We start from the raw sequence: 20,015 nt of genomic DNA, 5'->3' as shown, positions 1-20,015 counted from the left end.
AGTAACTTGTCCTTAATGCAACACTGCTCCAATTTGTACAGCAGTCTTTTATGTGCAACAGTAACAAAAACTTTCCTGAAATCTAAGTATACCATATACCAATTAGAGAGGATTAAGGAAGTTAGAAAATTGCTTTTAAATAATTTATTTAATATATTATAAATTTCATTTTGATATGTTTTTTTTTTCCTGTACTATTTTGTAAATTTAATTTTTATAATATTATAAATATAATTTTTTGAAAGTTACTTTCTGTGATATTTAGTAAATTTAACAATGGTTGTGATAAGATCCACTTTGAACACTTTGTCAGAGGGTATCATGACTCATACAGAAATAGCCCATGGCAATTTTCAGGTGAATCATGATTTCATCGTTTGCAAAACCTGTGCCATATATTCCAAGGTCGACCTAGCAGATAATCATAGCTCACCTGGCAATTCTTTTCTTTGTCAACGTTGTATGGAGTGTACCGATCTAAAGTTAAAATTTGGTGCATTTCTAGAAGATCTGAGTCACTAAAAAAACAGGTGCTTGCCGTTGAGAATAATGTAACTGGAAGCTGGTCAGGGACTCATGACTCTAGTAACCTACCAAATGATGCACTCCCAATTCGGGCCCCAGAACTGAATAACCAAATGCAAACTGCTCTGATTCAAAAGGACTTGGTTCTATTAAGAGACTCCATCATCAGGTAAATGAGAAATATATTTTGTAATAAGGATAGATGAATTAGAACCAGGGTATGTCTACCAGGAGCAACAATTAATGATGTAAAAACAACAGACTGTCAGATTTTAATGGGAGTAAAGAGAATATTATTATTCATATGGGGACTAATGATATTAAGCACACACAGTCTGACAATTTGTTATACAAATATAGGACCATTCTGAAGAAATGTCATAAGTTAGGATCAGAATATTTGTCTGAAATTCTGGCCAGACACGATAGGAGGAATTATATGCTGAAAGTCTTGTGGATTAACTAAGACTTGAAGGACTCTGCAAGGCTTTTGGAGGGAAATTATCAGCTTGGTCCGCACTTGTAGGTAGATGGAATGTTTTGTAGAGACGGGATACATTTAAACAAAAATAGTTCAAGGGTTTTTGCCAGTATCATTGAGGATACCTTATAGGTTCAGGGAAATTGTTAGATTGGGGGGGGCAAGGGTAATATAGATATGCATTTATCTGATGATATTGGTCAAAGTGACACTTGCATATACCATCAAAAGTTCTTGTTTGTTACCGCAACTGGTCATATTAGCAAGATGTTCTGAAGGCAGAAACGTTTCAAATGAGCAGGTAGCTAATGCAAGGGAAGCAACCTTAAATAACTTCAAGGGGTGTGTCAGGGTAATTAACTAAACAAGAACACTGTCTTAATTGTTTATACAGTAATGCCATCACTAAAATGAGTGAATTCGAACTACATGGTGCAACCCAGAGATAGGAGTGACGAGTTTCCGTATGGTATGTACAATGTATTTAGGAAGGATAGGGCAGACAAAAGGAATGATGGGATCATGCTTCTTATCAAAAGCAGCCTGAGCACGACGAAAGCTTTCCCGGATTCAGATATTTCGTATGCTAGTATAGAATCTGTATAATGTGAGATAGTTGGAAGCAAAGGTATAACGAGAGTGGGAGTAATCTACACGCCAGGTGATTATGAAGATTATGATAACAGCCTCTACACACAAATGAAATGGAATGAATGTCATATTATGGGTGATTTTAATTTGCCTCTAATTGATTGGAGCAAATGGGAAGGAAACTCCACATGGAGGTCAAAATTTTTAAATCAACTAGATGATTGTTATTTGTATCAACATGTCAGGAAAAATACTCTGGAAAAGAATATTCTAGACCTGATCATCACCATGTCTAGAACATTCCAGATCATCAACCAGATGACATAATAGGGCTGACAGTACAGGAACCAGTAGCAGAAAGTGATCACAGAGTTCTATGGTAGATGATAAAGAGAGAGATAGCAGTAGTTAAAGGAATGGGTTATAATTTCAGGGAAGGAAATTACAATGGCTTAAGGTGCTACATGGCCTCTATTAACTGGGTAGATATCGCACAGAAAGCAAATACAATTGAATTATGGTATACCTTTAAAACAATCACAGAAGCCTTGAGAATGCATATATACCATTAAAAAATTATTCCACAAGGAGGATTCCAAGTTGGATGAATAATGAAGTTGCCAGATTACTTAAGCAGAAAAAGACAGAAGGGAAAAGTTAAGAGCAATAAAAAGTACTGAAGCTTATAACAGCTACAAAGTGATCTGTAACAGTGCCACAGAAAAGGTTAGCCTGGCAAAGAGTGGGGATAAGGAATTCTTCACATATATAAATGCAAAGGAGAAGGGCAAACCAGATCAGACCCTTATCGGTGCCGCCTAAAATCCCGACAGCCAGATTCCCAATGCCCACATACCGATTGTATTTAAAAAACAAAGTTGGAGTCTATATCTCAGAAACTGTTTTTGCAATAAAAAATGTTTTTCATGTAATCAAAACGACCACTAAAAACATTAAAATTTTATTATATATATATATATATCAGTTCACAAAAACCACATTACTGACAATAATCACAGTTTAATGATATCAAAATCACAGCAAAAAAATCATACAAATTATAATCAAACGTTTAAGAAAACGTTTGTATTCAAATTTGTCAGTTGACGAAGGGACACGAGTTCCGAAAGCTTCTGAAATATTTTATTTTATTTTATTTTATACTGGGTATACTTTAAATAAATATCTATTTGTTAAACTATGGACCCCAGTACTCCAGGCCCATTTGTCACTATTCGATCACTTTATGGCCATAATACCTACAACGATTGTGCACAGTTGCAAAAGTGCTTCCTCTCAATAGCTCGCTACAGGCAACATTTACGCTTCGCACACAGATGCAAAAGCAATCGAATTATACCTAAAGGGTTCCGATACAAAGCCCTGTTCCACAACTCTCATATGGATCGTGCCTGCTTTAACTTCAGCCTACGCACGTTAAATTTATGGATATCCCATCTCCACCGTGAAATCAGGAACGCTGACTACAACAAGTCCAGACTGTTACAACATCTACAAGGTAAGGTCTCGCCTATTGTATTTACAAACCTTATACATACCATCTGCCATCGGGCTAGTCAGACCTCGGATACCTACCGTTTACGCCAACAGCGCAAGTTCATAAACTTGAGCATAGAAACTAACTCCTTAAAGACGAACACTCGTTCAGACGACACGACTTCTTTCGTCTTGAATCTAAGTAACAAACAACTGTCCAACGAGCAGCTGAGTGTTTTATCAAACGGTATGAAATTCGCCGTTATACCATCGAAACCTCCCATCACACAGCTCGCTATGGGTATAGAAGCCAGTATTACCAACCTTCCCGAAGAAACTGCCAACGAGATCCGATTCAAGACTGCCGCAGTCCTCCGCAACACTCGAAAAACGTGCTCAAACCTCAACCACCGCCAACGTGCCGCCCTGTCATCTATAAGAAAAGACAACTCCATCGTTGTACTTCCTGCGGATAAAGGGCGCCGGACTGTTGTGCTGGACCGATCAGCCTACCGAGAGAAAGCCTTGGCCCTATTACTCGATCCTAACGTATATGAACCTCTACCTGATCCTCCCGTTAAAGTCTTGAAACGTCTGGAAGCAAATGTTAATAAACTTGTCCGCGCATGGCTTAAAGATAAGAAGATCCCGACCGCGACTCACCATCTTCTGCGTGCTACTGGCTGCCAACTACCGCAATTCTACGGATTACCAAAGATCCATAAACCTGGTATTCCTCTCAGACCTATAGTGTCTTGCTGCAGTGCCCCAACGTATGAACTGTCCAAACACATCGCGAGCCTCCTCTCGCCTCTTATAGGTAATACATCTCACACCGTTAAAAACAGCAGTGAATTCATTAACACCATTAAGGACATTTCAATCCCTGATAACTCTGTCATGGCATCATTTGACGTGGTTTCTTTATTCACCTCGATTCCCGTCCAACAGGCCGTGCACTGCGCCAGGAGGCTCCTTGAGAGCGACTTAAGCCTCCAATCCAGGACGTCACTATCCACTGATGACATCTGTACCGCCCTCAACCTATGCCTCTCTAGCAGCATCTTCACCTTTGAAGACTCACTCTACAAACAAGTACATGGCACTGCTATGGGTGCCCCTGTCAGTTCCGTAGTAGCTAACATCGCCATGGAAGATCTGGAGAAGCAGATACACCAGAACCCACCTACACCTATTACAACGTGGTGTAGATACGTCGACGATATTTTTACCATAATACCACGTGGTTCTGAAACCGTACTACTAGAATACCTCAACTCTCTATCCAATTTCATCAAGTTTACCGTAGAATCAGAGGTGGACGGTTCGCTCCCGTTTCTGGACGTGCTAGTGCATCGCGTAGGCCCACATCTAGAGACCTCAGTATACCGCAAACCCATGTGGTGCGGTCAATTCACCAACTACGGGTCCGGCCACGCTCCAAGCCATCTCAATAGCACTGCCCGCACCCTGTTCTCCAGGGCCTGGAGCCATTCCAGCACCGACACAATTAGACGTAACGAGATCTCCCGTGTGAAGGCGGACCTAACCAGATGCGGTTATCCATCCCATGTACTAAACAGATGCTTGTTACAGGCACAAGAACTTACTTCCAACCCAAGACCTCCGAAGCAAGTCGGCATATCATCCGCCTACATTCCGTACTATCCAGGAGTGTCAGGACGTATCTCGAAGATCCTGAGAAGTTACAACATCAAATGTGTACAATTACCAGGTAGGAACCTACGTTCACTTGTCTCCAGTGTGAAGACCCCTGTCACACCTGTCTTACGCAGCAATGTAGTGTACCGTATCACCTGTAGGGCCTGTAACAGTTGCTACGTAGGTGAGACATCGAGACGTCTCCAGGATCGCCTCACGGAACACGACAGAGCAATCCGGCTTGCCGAAACTGACCAGTCCGCGCTTGCAGAACATTTTTGGGCTACCAACCACGATCTTGACCCCAAGCGCGACTTTCAGATAGTGGACCACGCGCGACTTTCAGATAGTGGACCACGCGCGACTTTCAGATAGTGGACCACGCGCGACTTTCAGATAGTGGACCACGCGCGACTTTCAGATAGTGGACCACGCGCGACTTTCAGATAGTGGACCACGCGCGACACTTTCGCCACCGCCTATGGCTAGAGTCACTAAACATAATGAACAACCCTAAGGCATTAAATCGCCAGAAAGGCATGCGTATACATCCAATCCTGGAGACAACCGTTTTATTGATGGATGATCACTGGCGCAAGGCAGCACACGTCCGTGCTACAACAATGACGAATGAGTAACGTGCCACACTTTGTTTAAGTATTATAATAATCTTAATAATAATACTTAAATAATCTTAAGTATTATAATAATAAGAAGAAAGGGATATTTTTTTCTGTTACATCTTTCAAAATATCCTACAGGCACCCATGCCTAATGTACCTGTCAAAGAAATTTGTTAAAGTACAGCTAAAAACAAATACCGTATAATTGGAGTTTTAGTTATGCTAATGATATTTATGACAAATGTTACGCAGCTTCCAAAATACATTACTCTTAAATTTTCATATTCTGAAAGTATTCTTATTTCAAGTTTTTTATCTTTAGCATTTCAATGCTATACCTATAATTATTGCTTAAACGCCCTATACAAATACCAAAATTCAACTTGAAAAATTATCAGTTAAATGCAGTATAATAAAGTAAAATTAATTAAGCCGCTTTTATTTGCCAATCGCATTTTAAAACTGTTTGTTTCTGTGACAGAAAACATTACCTTCAAATTGAAAGAGGTATTTGTCGTTAAAATTTTAATTTTTTCTATACAAAATTAATCTAATAAGGTAAAATTTTACTTACTAAAAAACTAATAAATATATAGAATTATATTAATATATTTTTACAATATAGTAGATACTGTTGGGATTCTGGCCTGTCAGAATTCTCGGCTGTCGGGATTTTTGGCCAGACCCATATCAGATACCCCAGCCAATGTTGCAAATGAACTCAACAGTTACTTTGCATCGATATTTACAGAAGAAAAACCTTTGTCAATGAGAAATTAGGAGAGTGAAGTTGAAAAACAAGAAATTAATGATATTGAAATTTCACAATTATTTAATTAAAAAACTTCAGAGCCTATTGGCAATTAAGGCTCCTGGGGTTGATGGCATATAACTCTATAATTTTAAGAGAGATGGCAAGTGAGTGCATTGAACCATTGAGGCCAATTATGAGAGCATCACTGGACTCAGAAGAGATTCCGTTGGATTGGAAAAGTACCAACATATCACCAATACGTAACAACAACAACAATTCTAAGAGTATAGTGGAAAATTACCGACCGGTCAGTCTAACTTCAGTAGAACGGAAATTCATGGAGGCAATGATCAAGGGTGGGATTCAGGATCATTTAGATAGAAATGGAATTCTGAAGGATACACAACATAGTTTTGTAAAGGGAAAATTACGTTTAACAAACCTGGTTAGCTATTTTGACAGGGTCACTCATGAACTGGATTTAGGGAATAATTTCAACATTGTTTATTTAGATTTCAGCAATGCATTTTACCGGAACTGATTGGAATCACAGGGAAAATCCTTAGATGGATAGCAGGGTGGCTTCAGGGCAGGAGGCAGAAGGTTGTGATAAATGGGTATTCCTAAGATTGGTTTAATGTAAGAAGTGGGGTTCCCCAGGGATCAGTATTAGGGCCACTGTTGTTTTTGATTTTCTTAAATGACAACAATGAAGGGATAGAGGACATGATGTCTCAATTTACAGATGATGTAAAGATTGGTGGAGTAGTTACTGATCATGGCAAAGCAGAGCTTCTTCAGAGTGACCTAGCTAGACTTCAAGGATGGTCAGAAAAGTGGCAGCTTTGCTTTAATCAAGCAAAGTGCAAGGTCTTATACCTGGAGAACAGTAACCCCAAAATAACTTATGCACTTAGTGAGTTGAACTAAAGTCAGTAGTGGAAGAAAGGGACTTCGGAGTTACGATATGTTCAGACACGAAGTTCTCCGAGCATTGTAGATAGGTTGCAAGGAATGCCCATGGTGTCCTATTGATGATTTATCGAACATTTGCTAGTAGAGACAAAGATAAAGACGTATAACCCAATTATACAAGGCAATTGTTAGACCACACTTGGAATACTCTATTCAAGTATGGAGACTGGACCTAAAAAACACATTGAGCTTCTTGAAAGGGTCCAAAAACAGGTAATTCACCTGGTGAGATCAGAAAAAGGAGTCCACATGAGGAAAGACTTCAAATATGTGGGCTGCACATCTTGGAACCTAGGCACCTTAGAGGAGACTTGATTGAGGCATTAAAGGTTCTGAGAGGCAAAGTAAAATGAATGAGAATGAAATTTTCATGGTTATAAATGATTCCAGAACTAGGGACCATAAATTCAAGTTAAGGGGAGGAGATGTTTAGTCTGAATTGCAAGAAGTTTTATTTAGCCAGTGAGTTATAAATTACTGGAATAAGTTACCGACATGAGTGGAAGGAAGCTTTAGACTTCCTTGCACCATATGGCCATTACTAATACTAATATCAAAATTCCATTTTGCACCCAGTCCTCTGTTACAGCATCACAGTATCCAATCAGATTGGTCAGACAAGATTGCCCCTTGACAAACCTATGCTGTGACTTTTTTTTTTTTTTTTTTTTTTATGAAAACCCCAAACACAAAAGGTATCAAAACCTATAGTACTTAGTACTGTGCATGGGTTGAAGGAGAAGTATGGGGCGAGGGGATGCCGAAAACTTTACTCTAGAGACTAAACATGGGTTTCACCACTTCAAGCCTCCAATAAGCAAAGTGGTGGTATTTCACCAGTTGATGAAAGTCATCTACCACCTTACTGAAGTATAAATGCACTCCTTTCTAGATATTCCTGCATTACTTCTTTAACCAGTGACTCCATTATTTCCCCTGGAACAGAAGTTAAACTAACAGGTCTGTAATTACTCAAGTCACCTTTTATCGCCCTTTGTGAATTGGAGATACACTGATACATCGCCAGTCCACAGGGACACCCCCATTATCCAAAGATGCCCCCATAATTATGGCTAAGGGTTTGCTTACCTCCTATGCTGCCTCCCTTAATACAACTGGATAGATCCATCTACCCCGAGTGCCTTTTTTTTATGTTTAGCTTCAACAATTTCTCTTCCATTTTCCTCTCAGTTATCACAAAATCATTTAGCTCCCTGTTAGAATTTGATAAACGTCTGGCATCTCCTTCCCTAAAGAATTCCTCACGTGTGAATTCAGATGTAAAATATCTGTTCAGTTTATCACAAAACTGAGCAGGATCATCAACCATTAAACCAACAACATCAAGAAGACCAATGTGATTCAACTCCTTCCTTATACTGTTAATATAAGTAAAGAAGTCTTTGCTGCTTTTCTTTGACAGACACTTCTATTCTGTCTTAGCTTGCTTAACCTTTTTTGTGATTTGATTGCAAAATAGTTTATATCTACCATAGGCTTCTGTATTACCTGATAATTTATATGCATCCCATGCATTTTTTTTTTTCTCCACCACAAGTCTCATCGGTTCATCTAACTTCCATTTAGGTCTAAGCCTCTTGAACAGCATTTCTTAGTTGGTATAAAAAGCCTAATAACTGCTACAATTACTTCCCTAAATGCTTTCCAATTATAATTTGCTGTTGGTAACATCATTAGTTGGTTCCACTGCATAAAATATAAAAACTGAGAGCACTGTAGTCACTCTTATGAAAACAAACACTCATCCCTTTACCGATGACAGTAGTTATGTCTTTAAGTAAATCCCACATCATTAAATTGTGATCACTGCCACCAAGTGAGTCTTTTACCTGCATATTTTTAATGCAAGGAGGATCACTGCTGATGATCAGATCAAGAGTATTGCTTTATCTTGTTGGTCTCTCTAACATGCTATTGTAGAAAACAGTCATCCAATAAATCCACAAAAGTCTTCCTAGTGTGTGTGTGTGTCCAACCCACAAATTCCAGTCAATATTTGGAAAATTAAAATCTTAAATTATAGATTTACTGCCCCATTTACATTAATCTGATTTACTGCCCCACTATTTCTCTATACAGTTGTTTGTTGTAATCATCACAGTCAAGTGACCTATAATATACATTCCTACTCTCATTTCTGTTTTCCCAGTACTTATGTCACACCAAATTGACTCAACATTGCACTGGCCATCCAAGTCAACTGGAGGCACTCCTTTAGATTTTATTGTGCTTTTTAACTAAGAATATAACTCCTTCCCCACTGTCCTTTCTGTACCCCCTATATTCACCAGAGATGGGGGAAACCCCTGGTGCCATTTGACACTAAACACACACCCCATATATTCAAATTCTCCATCCCTTATGTCTGAGTGACACCATGTCTCCAATATCCCCACAATGTTTGCATCTGATGACTTAATCAGCACTTCAAATTCATCAAATTTATTTACTATGCACCTGGCATTAGTGTACATGCAAGTATACATGACTTGAATATAAATACTTTGAACAGGGAACTGGCTGACTGCAATAATTCAAAGGTTGACACAACATGCATACACTGTAAATCTATGACTGGTGAGTCAGGTGGCAACTAATTTCAAACTGTTTGCATCATAAGCGGTTATCCTTGTTCAGACATAATTCTGGTGAAACAGTACAGTTTCACCTGTATTATAAATGTCTAATAAAAGGATGCCGCTCATCACAGGCAAATATGAAAAACCAACTTCTTTTAATGGAAGAGATTTGAATGTACTTTCCCTTACACACTGCAATAATAGACAGGCATGGTGATGCAACATATTCAGTGAATAGCTAGTAGAATGATCGTGAAATAGCTGCAACACAAAAACATTCTGCTAATACTTGACAACCATACATCACACTGTGGTCTCTCTGTGCTAAGTCCTCAGTGGCAGCTTAGTCAACATGATACATCACTGTCTGACTTAATTGGTGCAGTCTGGGCTCATTTCCCATCAACTTGAAGAATTTTTAAAGTCCTCTTCATTCAAGGCTGCAGCTGCTAATGTCAGGCAAAAAGAAATATTCCCACCATACATTATTACAGGTGTTTCAGCCAGGACAATATGCAATTCAGTTCAGGAACACACACTTCTAGAGATAAAACACATTACATACAGATCAGTGACAAGCTCAGGTGTCATTAAAAATTATATGTTTGGTGCAGTTTAATTATTCCTCCCCCCAACTGACTTCAAATACATGGTCGAATGTTTTCAATGCTATTACTGAAGATGAGCAACAGAGTGCCCTCTTCTGAATCTGGACAGAGGCACACAATTGAAGATCAATAAGGTTTGGTTGGTTGGTTTTTAGGAGCATTAGCAACTAAGGCCATATTGCTCCGGGATATGCGGTGGTCATTCCCTGACCTTTCCGCATCCTCCGTATTTGGTAGTGATGGGCTCGAACCCCGGTCTAATCAAGAAGTGTGTGTGCTACGCAATGCTGCTCCTTCCCACCTGGCTACGGAGGTGCTCGGAAATGAAGAAGTAACCTTTGATGTGCAAGTGTAGTACAGAATTGTGGGATGAGTTAGTCTGCCACAATGTCACTGGTGGTGCTATTTTAAAGGACTTTCGTGCTGCACATGACAATTTGTTTGTAAACCACCATATTAAGAGGTGCTGAAATTTTAGAATGAAGTACATGTCCTACAGATGATCATGAAGGTGAATTATCAGTCTTACAAAATGTTTCAACTGCAGAAGCTGTCTCATGCTTAGATAAAATTAAGTTTCTGATATTGCAAGGTGGCATGTACACAAAAAATGGATTATCAGATAAAACGGATTTTCCTGAAAACTCAGTTGTACATTTATCTATTAGTTGCTGTTTGTTTTGCCACAGAGATTTTTTTTTTTTTTTAGCATAATACTGCAGCATAGTTTATCTATCTTGGTGAATTTATTTTCTATAATAAAATTATAGATAATGAAGTACTCATCAACTTTCCCATTGAGTTTGTTTAAAAGGGGCATTCGCTAAGTTATCTGCCTTAACTATAAATATACTTAATACACATAAAAGAAGTATAGTTTTGTCAAACTCTCATAAATATCTGTATCTTATTTGTACGGGATCAACCAAATAAGTGAAGTATAGAAGACCAGAAGAGATTTTAAACTAGCCAACCCAAAGGAAAATATGGATGTCACAAAACTTGAGAATCGGACCTTCATCAAATTTTCAACAAAAGGGAATGGACCAAAAGTTATTCATGAACGCAGAAGCTGTATATGGTAGATCATGAACACCAATAATATTTTCACATAAGCAGTTTAAACGGAGTTAAGAATCCAGAGAAGATAATTCCCACTCAAGATGGCCAACAGAAGTGAAAACTCTAGAAATGTGTCAAAAAAAGGTGAAGGCCAGGTTATACAAAATAGACATATCACAGAGTCTATAACTGCCAGAGAATATAATATTTTTGAGGGGTAGTCCTTCATGGATGCTTTGCCATGTCAAAGGTCAGTTCTTGCTACTTGTTCAAGAATATTCACACTTAGTGCAGGACTCAAATTTGTCAGGAAAATTTACATATATACAATTAAAAATTCACAACTACAGATTCGGTGCCACCATTTGGGGGAGGGATATGGAATTCTTTCGATAGATTGCATGTACTTAAGAAAATAATCACTATAAATGCTTCTGCAGCTGTTCTCAAAAATTTAAGAGAAACCATAAAAGAACAAAGAGGAAGGAAATTGACACAAGGTGTCTCACTTCTTCATAAATATGCCCGTGCACAAGTCCTATAAAGAATTGCTGCTCTGAGAAATTGCAGATATCAGGGATTAAACCAGACCTGTCCCACCTCCCAGTGATTATTTCCTCTTCAAAAATTTCACAAAACACTGTTTGGACACATTCTCAAGTGATGGGAGGCATGGGAAATTGTGCCACAGCTTCTGGAAGTAAACATATTTCTCAATATCAATCAAACTAACATTATGATATGAATGCATAGCCATTGCCAATCAAACTTAACTATTAGTCATTACAGAAAGATCACTGAGACACATCATGGAGTATGTGCTTGAATTTATTAAAATATGCAAAACACATTTGTTGTATTTCCTCTGTCTCTGACCATGTGGTTTTCCCGGAGTATAAAGAGAAAATTTAAATTTATTTATATGTTGCTTCATCTATGACTTAAAGTTAAACACCTTAATTAAACAAGTAGCAGCAGTCTTCTTCCATATCTTCAGGAAATATGTATAACAGTCTGTTAATAGTATTTTCATAAATAAAAAAATAAGGTCGGTCACCTGTCACATGCTCAGCCTCCACAAAAATATCTTATTCTCTTTTGATCTCCTCAAAATTAGGATTTTTTCCCCCCTAATCAGAACATTATGTTGTAATGCTACTTTGTAAAATAATAAGAGAAGTATTTACAAATACTGATATCAACATAGAACGTATTGAGCATTACAGCTCTGGTTCATATGCTGTAGTAATGCTACACATGAAAGGAGCTGTTCTTTACAAGAAAACCTATCTCAGAAGCTAATTAAACAATGATAAACAGTAATAATTTGTAGAAGTTATTCTTAACTCTTGCAATGTACAGGGTCAATCTCTTGAATCTCATTGACAAAATTCCTTGCTTATCTATAGACCATCTGAAAGGATGCATTTGAGTTTCAATTTTATCATTTTAAAAGTGTCCAGTGTCAACATCTTGTTAGAAGGGGCTTGCCACTGTTCTGTCTTTGAAGTTGTACAAATATACAAAATATATATCTATTTTTTTAAGATTAAAGTCTTCAAAAAAGTCTGATAATCAACATTTATTCTAAATAAATACACTTAATCTCTGATGATAGACTAGCAAATCCACACAAGACTGATTATTTTAATTTAGAAGTGGAAAAAAACCTAAAATTTTTGTTTAAGAATTTTTGATATTTGTTTTGACAGAAATACACCTACAAAAACATTAGTGCTAATCTTGTAACTGCTAATGAGTTAGAATTCAGTTATAATTAAAAAAGTACAAGAAAAGAAATACATTCAGTTTAAATTGTAGCTTAGCAAATTTTTGTCAGAAAAAAAAAAAAAAAAGGCAGGTTGACTTTTGTAATACAGATAAATTTTTAAATGTTTTATTCCAGTAAGAGAGATATAAAAAATTATTTATAAATGAAAAAAAATTTTCTATTATGGAAAAAATATTTCCAATTTCACTTTTAGTCATTATGCTTTACAAAGTAAATGCAGAACAGCTCAGCTCACATGCAAATGCAGCAAGAGCACTTCTGAAAACCATTTTCATATTAATTTTTTTTACAGTTATAAAATCACAATTACCTATGATAAGGATAACACTGGATAAATGAGTGACTGGTAAATATTTTTAGTCTTCTGCCAAACAAGTAGAAATCCAGTAATTCTTTCACAGTCAAATACGGTATAAAACATTAGTGAATGTTATACAGCGTTTTCTAACATCTGATGCCTTCAATGCAGAGAAACAAAGATAAATGACTGCAAAAACAACTGCTTCTTTTTCTGCACTGTTTTTCTATTCTTTAATTTTAATAAAAAAGTAATTCTTTCAATAAAATACATGACAAAAAGAATGATTTAATTCTATAAAAGTTCTTTAAAGAGAATAAATGATTAATTCTTATGGCTTCATTTCAAAATAAAGTTATAAGAATTAAAACTACCTCATGATGCAGTTTTTCCCCACTGTGTGTTAGATTTCATTGTCTCAAACAAAGACAGGATAATTACAAAAGTACACAATGAAAAATTATAATGAAACTATATAAGATCCAAAAACAACAATGCAAACAAACTCAAAGGGTCCCTCCCAGTATAATTAAATAAATAAAATTGCACAATTAGGTGGGGATTTTCAATACTGTCTCATACTGTGGCAGTTCACATATCTGGATCTATAGAAAAAAATCCTTGTTAATACACAAACAGGTCTGCTATTTAAAATTCAGTCTACAAAATCACAAAAAAATGCAAACCTTTTTCCTGAACCTCTTTAATAGCATGAAGTTGAAGGGCTACATTGGTAAATAAATGTACGATTTTACACATTGTGGGCTGCAGCATGACTTAAACTCATTAGTAGCGCTTAGCATTTAGTTTTGTGGGCTTTATAGATGAATAGAATGAATACAATCAATTGTTTATTAAGGGACACTTCATCTATTGGATCTCTGATGTTTACACAAACAACTGACCTCCGTGAACCATTTGTGCCATACATAAATGCTTCTGGTTGGTGGATCTTTGCAATGTTCATATCACAAAATTAGTTGTAATATGAACCTTGCAAAGATGTAGTTAATTTGTTTTTGCTAAACCAGGTAACATACTGAATCTTTTCTGCTTAGCTTTATCATTTTATATGCTGTGAAGGAAAGTCCCATATGTAATAACTCAATTAAATAATCTGCATATAAAAACGTTTGCAAATTACTGTTTCCACTGACATTTTCTATCGGATAAAGTCAATCATAATGAATTTTTAAAATTGTATAATTCTTTTGTAATAACCTTATACTGATTTTTCCATTGAAGATAAAAGTACAGAAAGGAAGTTGAACTGTTATCGATTACTGCTGACAACGAACTGTTGTTCTTTTGCTAAAGATTATAATGAATGGTAAATGTTATTGGAGTATTCACCTCATGTATATAAATTATCCTCTATCTTATTTCTGACTAACGTTCTTTCCCCTTCTGACTCAGTCTGAACTTCCTCACTTGTAAATCCCCTCTGGCTCAGGCTGTTCAAGGGAAATGTATGAATGAATACTGTGTATTTAATGTCGAACACAATAAACTACTACTATTATTATAAATAAACAAATCACATCACTAAACTTAACACAAGTAAATTTTTGGTAATAATTTTGAAATTCAAATGTGGATTGGTTTTAGCCCTGCAGCACGCACATCACTAAACCTAGTTAACATGTTAGTATGAATTTTAAAATGCTTCCAGTATGATCCTTAATTTTGATCATCAATAACCATTTTTCAAATGGAAAAGTATAGCTGTTAAAAAAAAAAAAAAAAAAAAAAAAATCAGATCTCTCCATGCTTGTGGGAAAAATGTGCATCTACTCAATGTATCCCTTTTTCCCATTGAATTTTGGTTATGATTTCTCAGTCAGGAAATTATTTTTTGACTAACATGGCTACTATTACTCAATACATTTTCTATCTAATATAGCATCAGAACAAGTGATACTTTTATAAATTTCACCATTTTTCTGAAACCACTCAATGTATGCAATGCAACAGTGCACCTGTTCATGATTTGGTGTGCCTGCTGCAGGGTTAATACTAGTCTATGAGTTAGCACGTCATCATCTTTTAAATTTGCATAATTTTACAAGTATAATTGTATTGCCAACCAATGATCTTAGAACAGAAAAAAATTTTTGGACACATCTTAGTTTGATAACCTCTGCCCATCACAAGTGTGGCATTACCGAAAGAAATATGCTAAAAATTTTAATAAGGACATGCCCTTGCACCTAAACACAATCTTCTGACAAGCAACACTTATAAATATTCATCTAAACCATGAGTTTTATTGAAATTTTATAAAATTTAGTATCACCTTTAAGTGTTGTCATTTACCATTATTTTCATATAATGGTCAAGGTAAATAACATCCCAGACTTCCAGCATGATATCCTTGATCTATAGCTTGAGAACAAAATGTAGACAAGAAACAGTTTGTTGCAACCTTGCAAAGGTTTATAGAAGTGCATGGTGATCAAACTTTTAATCATGCTTGAAAACTTCTGAATCAAGGTCTTGTTTCAGAAACAACCAAAATAATTTTAAGCTTACAGTACAAAAATTCTGCAAGACAAAAATTCTGAGGGCATTCTTCACAACAGACTTGTGCTAATGGATCATGTGTTATATTAACACTGCTACAATGAAATTATCAGGTAACTACTTTCAAATAATTTCAGTTCTCAAATAACAATAGTTAATATCAAATGAAAGCATTCTTCCTGGAGATAAGTGATATCTTTTGTTCAATAATACAGTTGAACACTACTGTTTCTGTTTCACATGGCTGATGGCCAAGTGCAAGACTGCAATGGTACAGGCATTTGAGTGAATCTTAGTTCAAACCCATATGACTTCTAAACATAGTTAACAAATATATTCATTATCAAAGTGATTAACTGTAAACTCCTCTAACCTAGTGGTCAAGCTGGAGTATAAAGAAAACATTTTTGACAAAGCATCTAATCAATACTATACTGATCAAGTTTATAACTTGGATTTTTTTTTTTTTTTCATTAAAAGAATACAGATTTGGAAATATAAAGGACATTCAAATAACTGTAACAAGAGAATTATAAGAAATAAAAACAGAGGGTAAAAAAGTTTCACTAGAATAAGAACAAGAAAAGTGTATGGCATTTGAATGAAGATTAAAAATTCCTAGTTCAGGAATTTACGTGTCATACTTTGCGTATTATAATAAATGCAGTAGCAATCCAATTTGATTAACAAATTCAAAAGAAACTTAGCTCCCTTTAATTATATCCAGTAAATTTCAATTTTCGATTTCAGAACATAAGCAAATAAAAAAAGCTAATACAAAAAATATTAAAATTCACAAGTGGAATTATTAAAAATTAATGAAATTCTGTCTCACCTTATTATAGGAGTTCTTTACCACCAAGAGCATATATCAAAAAAAAAGCAAAAGAACTAACCTGAGACAAAGTTCCAAATCAAAATATTCTCACTTAAAATGCTAAATATTTATAGGGTAGGTATTATTTCAATTTATTAGCAATCAAGGTTTTTTTTTTTATGTTTGATTTCACTGTTATAAACACCAAAAAAATAAAATAAAACTGTGGTCCTTTATACAGTAGAGCATCGAAAATCTGAACGAGCCAGCATTTATTATTATTTTATTTTTATTTTTATTTTTTTTTTTTTACATTGGTGCCATAAAATAACTGCAGTAAGCACCAGTTATTGTGATCACGTTTGTGAACTGAATTTTGATTCCATCAAATGGCAATTGTAATAAGTGAAAATCGGAGATATATTATCCACAAGTTATAAATAATGATGATATACAGCACAAATTTATACTTTTATTTTGTTTGTTATTTGGTTTTTGGGAGCATTAGAAACTAAGACCATTGCTCCGGGGATATGCGGTGGTCATTCCCTGACTTTTCTACATCCTCCATATTTGGTGGTCACAGGCTCGAACCCCAGTCTAATCAAGAAGTGTGTGCTACGCACTGCTGCTCCTGCCCACCTGGCTACGGAGGCGCCACTTTTATTTTACCTTACCAATTAACAAAATTAAATGATACGTGAAAAGCGGAAGAATATTATCCACAGGTTAGCAAAATAAAAATAAAATTGCACTTACGTACATAGCTTAATTAATATACATACAGTACTAACTACACGTAACACTTTTTAATCTCATATTTCTGTTCACTATGACTTTTTTTTCCTTTCTTTTTTTTTTTTGTAAAATCTAAAATAGTAAAAAAAAAAGATAACCACCAATCAATAACGAAGGACATGGCACACAGAAATTGCAACTAACACGATACGTGCAAGTGAGATACAGAGTAAAATGTTTACGAAGTTTAGATATAGGAATGAAGAGCTTCTGAACATTTAAAGAGTTTTATTTTATGGTACTAAAGTTATGGTCTTCTTTTAAAAGGAAACAGAAGTTTTTAACAATTAAATTGAAGATTGAGATTTTAAAGAGACTTTCAAAGGGAGAAAGCAGGTCTCCATTAGCAAGATTTTACGAGGTGGAAAAGTCAACCATAACAGAAATTAAAAACAACAAGGAAAAAATTTTAAAGTTTGCATTGAAACTTGATTCAGATGATGGTGCAAAAAAAAAAAAAAAAAAAAACTATGAGAACAGCTAATGACATCCCTCGCAGCTGCTGTTTGTTGTTGTTAGGTTCTGAGAGCATCAACTAAGGCCATATTGCTCTGTAAACTGTCTGTAAATTGTGTGTTCTGAGGTCAATTTTCTGTTTGCTGGATGAAAAGCCATGCTACCCTTGCCTGAGATTGTCTAATTCAGCCACGTTCTGAAAAAGGCCCATAAAAATTCCTCCCGTCATTGATGAGACTCAAATTCAGGTATTTTACACCCAGGGTGGGGAGGACGATGATTCTACCAACTGTGCTACCCACGAGGGCTAGGTAAGAGCAACAAGCTGAATACTACCAATTCAACTACTCTTGCTGAAAATAGTGAGATCTGGCTACAAAGAAATGAAGTTCGAAAATGGTGCAGCAAAAAATAAGTAAATATTTTCGTTAATGGCCTATACATACGTCTTATTGTGGCTGAAAGTTCCATTTATTTTGTCACCTATGAATAAAAATACGTAAGTACAACAACTTACTGGTTTTATTTCTAAACTTACTAAATCTACCTTTTTTTTAGTCTTCAGAACTATACTTTTTGATGAGTTCGAAAATCCAAACAAATCAGAAGTCCGAACTATCCCCAGTCCCAATTAGTTCGGATTATCAATGCTCTACTGTATAAATTTTATGTAAATCAAAAATTTGAGATCCCAAATAAGCAAAATAGTAACACTTTAGCAACACTTCTGAAGAGATTCTTGCCATACAGAACGGTTTACATTCAAAGGTATCTGATATTTGACCGAATTGCAGAAGGAAGTGATACTACGCAAATGTTGAAAAACTAATTAAATAAGGTCCAATAATTCCAAGATTCAAAATCTACTAGGGGAATACAAGTTCCCACATCTGAAACATTAGGGGAGAAAAAATACCATGCTGGAATATACCAAGGTAAGATTTTTCAACGAGAAAAATTTTGAATATCTTCCAAACACTGCAATGAAAACTTAGTATCACACCAAAAACAATTTAGCTAATAAGCAAGCTAGGGTCTGCACACAACATGTATACACATAAAAATAAATGAACAAGGTTCATTTATTTTTTTACTGTTCTCTTTTACACCAATTTCACAATCAAGGCAAGGCTGGCAAAAAAAAAATTTATATGCATAATATGTAGAAGACAATGCATTGTCTTCAAGTAAATTATTAAGAATTAATATCTTAAAATTTTCTTTAATGTTAAATTTTTAATGTTTAAATTTTGTTTCCCAAATGTATAATGCATATATTTTTATGTTATTTTTTTCAGAATTATTAAAACTCAACCTAGATTAATACTGTTCTTAGATTAATATCATGATTATAATTCCTCTTTCTTGCTTACAACAGGATTCATATAGTTATTCAAAGAGGAGAAGAAAAAATCCTTTTTTTTTGGCAATAATGATTAAGAATAACATGATTTGATTATCAATTTTATAAGCCAAGAACAATACAGTGAATCATACAAGATAAATATGTCATATAATGTGTAAGAATACACAAAAAAATACAGGTTCAAATTAATTAATGAAATCCAAATAGAATAAAATAACAAAATGCATTAAAGAAAAATTTGTTCAAAAACATCCCTAAAAAACATGGAACCTATTATACACTACCTAAGTTGAAGGAATAGCTCATACCTTCTAAGTATTCCATTTGATAAGTGCTGCTTACTCTGAACCTTTTTTTATTCAACACAGAGTAGATGGATCATCAACAACATATGTCAGCTGTTTGGACTTGAAGATTAGGTCTGTGGTAGAAGTGGATAGTCACAGTCATTCATAGTGTTTCACATTCATTCATGAAGACTTTTTGACTAACATGATCTATTTGTGGGAGATGAAATGTAAACAATAAGACCAAAATACCACTGGAGTGGCACTTCAAATGCCACTTATAAACACCATTTAGGGAAA

General features: G+C 35.4%; 1 protein-coding gene across 7 annotated transcripts in view; it reads right to left on the bottom strand.

Moving 5' to 3' along the window:
- Nucleotides 1–20,015, bottom strand: part of LOC150081336 (uncharacterized) — a 290,310-nt gene that overhangs the window by 226,104 nt on the left and 44,191 nt on the right. For 4 of the 7 annotated variants that reach the window (XM_090379683.1, XM_090379685.1, XM_090379686.1 and 1 more), the window contains exon 4: nt 16,827–16,841. The exons of 1 other annotated variant lie outside the window; for it this stretch is intronic. In XM_090379683.1, coding sequence (XP_090235809.1) covers nt 16,827–16,841 — 15 coding nt within the window. Of the gene's footprint in view, nt 1–16,826; nt 16,842–19,736; nt 19,862–20,015 lie in introns of those variants that run through there. 2 more of the 7 variants (XM_090379688.1, XM_090379690.1) reach the window with 2 other exon arrangements.

This window comes from Mastigoproctus giganteus, chromosome 8 (assembly GCF_048544385.1).
Source record: "Mastigoproctus giganteus isolate SK-2022 chromosome 8, ASM4854438v1, whole genome shotgun sequence".
NCBI lineage: Eukaryota > Metazoa > Arthropoda > Arachnida > Uropygi > Thelyphonidae > Mastigoproctus > Mastigoproctus giganteus.
The sequence above is the reverse complement of the archived record's forward strand: the minus strand, read 5'-3'. Positions and strand labels throughout refer to the sequence as shown.